Raw genomic sequence first — 7,869 nt, forward strand, 5'->3', positions numbered from 1 at the left:
TGGGCGACAATTCTCCACAAGGAATATTAATGATAGATCTCTTTTATATAGGGTTCTATGAGTTAACTTATTACTTATTAGAACCGAAATTAAGCATGAGAGAGAAGTAAAAATTAGAAATTAGTAGCAAGATTAATGTCATTAATATTATACACAAGAATCTATTTCCTAAATAAGAAGTTAGATAACAAAATTTGAGTAAAACCAATTGATCAAAAGTTAATCTGAAGATAAGCACTACGTACATCTACAAAAACTAGTATCTTTATTAATTTCGAAGAGAGTAAGAGAAAGAGATAAATGAAATGGCAACCCGGTGCTATAAAGCTCTAGGTATGCAGGGTCCAGTCAAGGGCTGGACTGACTATGAACTAACTATTATCAAATAGTGATACCATGGCTGATAACAAGATACATCCAAAGTATACGTAGAACCCATATAAGAGCTACCAGTCACCAGCAAAATAAAAAGATTTCACCAAGTAGAGTGATTACAGCCATAAAACTCAAGAAAAGGGATTTCAAACACAAGGCTAATGTGCTCAAAGTGTATTATAGCAAATGGTTATCAAATCACGAATCAAACTATGAATTGGAAGGCCCATTTTCTGAATCGAAACATATTATGAATCATAAGATTCATGATCATGATTAATTATTAAAATAATGAAATATAGTTTCAACTCAATAAAATTGTGAAATTATTTATAGAAATGTAATAAAATTGTTAGGGTTTTCATATTTTCTCGCTCTAAACAATAACTACTATTTATTAGGAATTTGAAAACCTCATCAATTTTGTCCGCCTCCATTATTTCCCTATCCTTTGTCGTTGTCCATATTAGATCTATAAAATGATATATGATTTACCCTATGTAGCACCGAATCAGCGACTTTGCTCAGCGTCCAAGATCCAAGCCATGTCTGTGTCAAATACAGACACATGTGGCCCGATCCATCATCATCCCATTTCCCTATTTCCTTTTTTCTTCTTTAAATTGCAGCATCTGATACTGCAAGTATTTGCCACTCTAGCAACCGAAGACTGTTGACATACAGACACGATAAAGTAAGGAGGGATCGGGAGAAAAGACAGAAAACGCTCTGTTTGAGCCTTTGTCTTTAAAAGATACAATATTTCAAATTCAACCTCTAGGGTTTTCGTCGCCCATTTTGACAGCCCAGACCCCAAATTATCCTGAAATTTTGACACCCCAGTCTGTCTGTGTTCTCAAACTGATGATAGTGTCCAAATTTTCTGATAGCACTTTTGTCTTTGTTTTCATTTGTATAATCAATTTTTTCTTTATTCATTGTCTCAGGTATTTATTTTGCTATTTGTGAAGTGCAGGGAAACATCAGGTAGCAGATGCAAGAATTGCTGCTATACGAAGTGAAAAATTGTGATCCCGGACATCGGAGAAGCCATTTAGTGAGAAGAGGTTGGTGGAAGTGTTCATTTCATTTTCTAAAAGATTTGGAACAGAAGAGCATACTTGCCAGAAGTACATTCTCCAAAATGTTAACGTTAACTCCTATTTTAATATCTGCCTAGGGTAACTGAAGTCTATAAGATTTTTCAATTTTGCTACTCCATTGAAAATAAGTATACTTCACATAGTGCAAAGGTTTAAATAGAGTAAATTTACATCTTCATTTCAATCTATTTCTTGAAAGGGTAATTATGTAGTCATCATGCTGCTTAAAATGATTGGATACCAGTATGTATTTTGTTTGTCTCACAAGGATCATCACCCCGTAGTGGCTGTCTGGCTCCCTATCCCTTCGACATCTGTATCACCGGAAGTCCGGAAACACAAGAAACAAGATCGACATTTGTGCCATTCCAGCATGATATGACAAATCTGGCAAAATGAAACTCCGCCTGATATGTATGATGTATCGATGGAGTCAGGACTGGCATCAAATCAGACGAATCAAACTGTGATTCCAACTGTCATTGCATGGGATAGCTGATAGCATATCAAGTATGCTCATTTTAATCCTCACCTAGTACTTTCCCATTCAACCAACCCCTTATTTATTTTGAAGTGCCTTGGGTACCACATCAAATGAATATACTGAATCCTTACATACAATATTTACCATTGTTTTATTTTCCTCCACAAGAAAAAACTAGCTTTCTTTACTGCAGCTAGCATCATTGACCTAATTATTTATTAAAAAAGGAAGTGCAATATCAATGGTAATGTAACCTATTATGAAAAGAAACAATTGAATCCTTTACCTTCTCCCATTTGCAGAAGTATGTTCGATCCAATCTGTGGAACCATTATTAGCAGGGGGAGGCTGAACACTGGTTGCCTAAAAGAAAGGAAGTAAGGCCATATAAAAATCCCAGTGATATAAGAGACAAAACACATAATACATCTAAAGTTGAATATATGTAGGACACATACTGAGGCCATAGCATTTGTAACTGAAGGTTGTTCACCACTGCTCTGAATAGTTGTGCCCGAGTTAATGCTCTGGGAAGAAGAGCCAGTGTGAGCATGGATTTGAGGAGCGGGTTGGTATTGGCCGGTAGAAACAAAATTAGTTTGCATCTGACCATAAGATGAGGGTGCAAACTGCAAAAATCCAATACATAAATCAGTACTTGTATATCAGAGTCTTAATTTATCCACTACAAATACAAGCCAGAAATTTACCGTATATGATGAAGAGAGTGGTATTCCTGGGCCACCTAAACCTGGTGTGTAGCCATTTGGAGCTTGAGGATCAGTCTGGGTCATCGTTGGTTCTGACGAGATGTGCATGTTTGGCCGAGCAACTGGCAATGGGAGTGCCATTGGCTGACTGTGTCTTGGAGGCAACTGTTGAGTTGGCTGAGAAAATTGAGGCTGTGGATTTTGAGGAGGCATTCCAACGTTAATCATGGGAACTCCATGACCAACAGGTTGGTAATGTTGAGAAGGCATGGGGATGAACTGGTGTGGCTGCTGAGTAGGAATAACATGGTGGTACTGCATAAACAAATGGATTCATTAGATGTATGATAATGTAGATTTGATACAACCACAATTGGAAATAAAGATGCATTACTTGAACATGCATGGGTGGAGCAAAACTGCGTTGAGGATCCCCTGAACCACCTATGGGAGGCCGAATGAGCTTGAATAACAAAAAGAAGAAAAAAACATCAAAACGAAAGAGCATTGTGCATGTAAGAGAGAGCAATTCATAAGATCTTCAGTATTAAAATTTAAACAAAATTTCCCACTTCTAGATACTCTACCTGTAAGTCCCGAAATTGCGGATTATTGGACATCTGAGCATAGAATCAGCAAAGCACTGCAATCAACAAGGGTTAACATTAGACAATTATAAGCCACATAACATAAGGGTTAAGATAATAATCCCCCGAAGTTAAATAGTAAAATTCATTACAACTCAAGCATAAGTAAGGCACGGTGTGATTAGAACCAAAACTAAGATCACTGAAATTGGATTACTAATCCCAATAACCTTTAACTTGAAAAGCTAGAGTTACAATCAAGGTGATTGCTGAATCAAGTTCTAGATATGGGTAACCCTAGATTGGAATAAAAATATGGAGAAAACTATAAAACCAAACAATGTGCCTCAAAAAAATTCATGCATCACATATTTTATCAACAAATAGGTACAACCATTCAAAATTAACCCACCACATCTCAACAAGTAAGGCCAAAGATTGAAACTTTAAAACAACAAATAGCCAAAACTAGGAGGGTTTCACACAAAAGCAATAACGCAAAGAAGTGAAAGAATTAGCAACATAATGAAAAATAACATTTAAGGATTACAATATACACATGATCAAACATATACATACTAAACCAATGGGTACGAGGTTAATGAGAAAGAGGGGCGCGTTAGATTGAAGTTGGTGGCGGCGGTGGTGGTGGTGACGGTGGTGCTTGAACCGAGCCTAAAACCTGGGTTCAGTTGTGAACGGAAGAGGGATTTACTTTCACACTGAGAATGAGACAAGCAATGATATATTGAAGTTGTAAATCATATTAAATATCACCCCTCCCTTTTACTTTCGTCAATTTTATTTGTATTTTTTTATTATATTGCATGTTCTTTTTTCTTCTTTTCTTTGGGCCTCGTTTTACACTATGACATGAATCCCACAAAAAAAACTTTTCCTCCCTAATAGTGTATTTGGTTTAGAGAAGAAAAGTTGAAGAAGGAAAACTTGAGAGAAGAAAATGGGTAGAAAATGTGATGATTTTTTTAGTTGTTTGGTATGATAAAAAATGGAAAGAAAGTGAGGATAAAATAATATAATTATTATTAATAATGATATTTTCTTTGTACTATCAGAGATGATATTTCAAAGTATGTCTCAAATCATGTCTTAAACCAATGAAAACATGTAATGTGAATTAAAAACTGAAATATTTCTTATTTTTTCTGTTTTTATTTCATCGTCATTGGTTTGGAACATGGTTTAAAACATACTTTGGGACAATCGATTATGATACAATTTTTTCTACATGTTTTCCTCTCAGTAATGGAGAGAAAACATAATACATGAGTCCCACCAATTTTTTTCTTTCCTTCATTCTTTTCAATGCAACCATCAAAAATTCATTCCTCTCACTTTCTTTTCTCCCCTTTTCACCCCAACCAAACATAGCCTAAGTTGGGAAGAAAATAAAGGAAGGAAAGAAAACCATCAAAAATTCCAAATTTGCCCTTCATCATGAATTGAAAAAACAGTAATCTAGGTGAAAATAAATATAGTGTAGTAAAAAAAAATTCTCTCATTTTTATTTTTGTTGTTTTTGAGCTCACAAATAAATAGTAATTATGTATGCTAAAAGATGAACTAAAAACAAATATCATTACTTAAAATTATCAAGAAAAAAGTAACAAATAATAAATAAATTAGAAAGACAAAACACAAATATGTAGAAGTGAGATGATTAATAATATAAAAGTGATTGTCGAATATCAGTTATATGTTCTTCTAGACACGCTATTATGAAAAAGATGTATGTAAAATGTTAATGATTTTCTTTGAATTTTATAAACAAATATTGTTATTGAACTTACTTAAAAAATATTAATTAATATTATCAAAAATAAATTATTTAGTTTGGTAATTTAAAAATTATATATCTACATAATTATATAGATATAATAAGGACACTTATGTCATTTTCAATACATTATATATAAATGTGTTTTTCCCGCACTTTCCTTCCATTTTCAATCATATCAAACAATAAAATTATCATCTCATTTTCTACTACTTTTCTTTCCTTCAATTCTCTTTCCCTCCACATTCTTTCCTTCTACTTTCATTCCAAAACCAAACATAGTCTTAAGATTGTTCTACAAAGGTGAGAGATGTGAAAAATGGCTTAACCCCATGGAGCAAACTGATTTGACCATACAGAGAATGTGAATGTGTTTAGCTTGTTGATCTTTTGGGGGAATTAGCCCATTATTGATGGTTAAGATAATGTATTGGTTCAACATAATTTTGGTCACTTAAACTAGTTAAATACATCATTTAATCATGAATTCATGTATATTTTTAAAAAAATATTAGGAGGGATTTTGTTTAGATTATAAACAAGTTTTGAAGGGAAAAAGTTGTTTGTTACATAAGGAGAAGTATTTTATAATTTATACAACCAAAATAAAATTTTAGACGGGTCTCTTAATTTTTTTTGAGATGTATTCATTCTCTTGAGATTTTTTATCTTAAATAAGATAATGAAGTTTCAAATGTCTGATAATATAATTGTCAATAGTGTTAATATCTAGTGACATGACAATTAAAATTTTTAAACAATGTGTTCATCTTCTTTCTTATTGTCCTCCACTATGAATGACTTTCATCTTGCATCTATTTAATGACAACAACCATGGAGGAGAAAGTAGTGACGACAACAACTCGTTTTCCATGAAATCAAGAGTTATCCATCATCATTCTAATGTTTTGTTAATGTTACTTTTAAGAGTCACTATTATTTATCACCCGAAGTTTTTGTCTCACTCTTTTGTTAATCTATATCATTCAACTTGATGCTCGTCATAATCCCTCATAATCCCCCGTGTGTATTTAGAGTTTTAGACATCCTACCATTTCAGTTGTTACTTTGGGACTCTTGCATGAATAGAGTTGTTATTACCCTTTATATAACTTATGTCTCAATGACTTCCTAATTCTCCATGTTTCATTCATTAATTTCCGTTATGCACTCTCATTAATTTCCATATTCCTTGTTTACTTTGTCCATATTCACATCTTATAGCAATCCTTTATATATTTCCTCAATATGTCTTAGATATCATTTAGATATATGTGTAGATAATCACTCACATGTCTAATGCTCTAAATAATCATCAATTTTAATATGACCGATATTAAGCCCAATAATAGCAATTATAGTTAACATATAGTCACTTCTTTAATGTAGATAATCGATTCAAGTCTTTAACTCCTTGTAAGGGTTTAGCTATATTTCATATCAACGATTGTGATTTAAAATTGTTTCAAGTCTTTAACTAGTTAACATAAAATATAAAAAAAAATTGTGATCATTATTTTTTACGTTCTTCCACGTTGTGATTTCCATCTCTAATAATGCTATCTTTTTATTATTTAGTTTAGTTATGATGTCGGATTGAATATGATCTCACAACTTAGCCATTTGCTAATTCTCTTCTATTTGGCCTCATAATCATTTGGACATGTAGCCCAGAACATTGTCTTTGAAGGGAAAATTTACATGGGTAGTGTAGTTTGATTACACCATCTCATGTTTGGGGTAGCTTTTGAATTAATTACGGGGATGAGATAGTTTTTGCGGATCTCATGGATGGGGTTCACGATTTCACCAAAGTCGTGGATGGAAAATGCAGTTTCCTATCAATCTCGTAGACCATACCCACGATTTTCTTACACACTCTCTCTCCTCAAGAGAAGTCGTGTATGGCATGCACGACTTTCATAGTCGTGTACACCATGCACGAGATTGGATGGGATATGGTGATTTTTGAATTTCTCATTTACACGAATATAGTATTGTTATTTATTGTTTTAGGAGTTTATTTTATTGATTATAGTGTGAGTTTTAAAAAAAGAAGTTAAGATTTATGATTTTTAGTGTATAAAAATAATATGTTTAAATTAAAATTGTAAAATTTAATTGAATATGATAATTTTACTAAAGTGTTAGTTTTATGGAATTTGGTTAAAGTTTTTGATATTTTTTAACATTTATTGTAAATGCGTAAAATTGAAATAATAAGACAATTTTATAGAAATGATATTGATAATTGTATTAGGAATTTGAAAATGATTACATTAAAGAAAACAGAACGAGAATATAAATTCCTAATGACATCTATGAGATGATGTTCCACATCCAGGTTTGTTCCTCCTTAGAGGTGGTTGGACTCTTAGTTGTTGTTATTGATGTTGTCTTCCACCTCTAACTAGTTGTGGTTGCTCCTCATCTTCGTCTTCATCATCGTCATCATCTTAATCATTTTCATCATCTTCGTTAGGTTGTGAAGGCATTGTCGGTTGATAATATTGATGAAAGTTGAATGTCGACAATGGAGTATTTGAAGTAGTGCCAAACATTGGTGGCATTCCTTGAAATTGCGAAGAAGATGCTAAGTGAGAGAATGAGTAGTCACTCATTGCTTCGAAACCTTCAAACCCAAAGGGTTGTTGTTGTTGTTGAGGAGCAGGAGTTTGAGTGTATGCCTGCAGATAAGTATCCATCTGAGTTCGACTCTCATAATGTTGTTGAAACTCAAGTGCAATAGGCATTTGAAACTGTTGTGTAGGAGGAGCTTGAGAAGTACTTGAGGAGAAGGCGGTTGGAAGTA

At 33.2% G+C, this 7,869-nt stretch overlaps 1 protein-coding gene across 3 annotated transcripts in view; it reads right to left on the bottom strand.

The window, feature by feature from the left end:
* The window catches only part of LOC109346430 (pre-mRNA-processing protein 40A-like), a 15,706-nt gene extending 11,700 nt beyond the window's left edge, over window positions 1-4,006 (bottom strand). Inside the window, exons 1-6 of one of the 3 annotated variants that reach the window (XR_002107518.1) lie at window positions 3,844-4,006; window positions 3,260-3,315; window positions 3,067-3,135; window positions 2,673-2,987; window positions 2,421-2,591; window positions 2,249-2,325 (exon numbers count right to left, since the gene is read on the bottom strand). Coding sequence is in view for 2 of the 3 variants with exons in the window: in XM_019585984.1 (XP_019441529.1) it covers window positions 2,249-2,325; window positions 2,421-2,591; window positions 2,673-2,987; window positions 3,067-3,135; window positions 3,260-3,292 (665 nt within the window). In the remaining variant the exon portion in view is untranslated. Of the gene's footprint in view, window positions 1-2,248; window positions 2,326-2,420; window positions 2,592-2,672; window positions 2,988-3,066; window positions 3,136-3,259; window positions 3,316-3,838 lie in introns of all 3 variants that reach the window. The other 2 variants (XM_019585984.1, XM_019585983.1) reach the window with 2 other exon arrangements.

Source organism: Lupinus angustifolius, chromosome LG04 (assembly GCF_001865875.1).
Source record: "Lupinus angustifolius cultivar Tanjil chromosome LG04, LupAngTanjil_v1.0, whole genome shotgun sequence".
NCBI classification, from domain to species: Eukaryota; Viridiplantae; Streptophyta; class Magnoliopsida; order Fabales; family Fabaceae; genus Lupinus; species Lupinus angustifolius.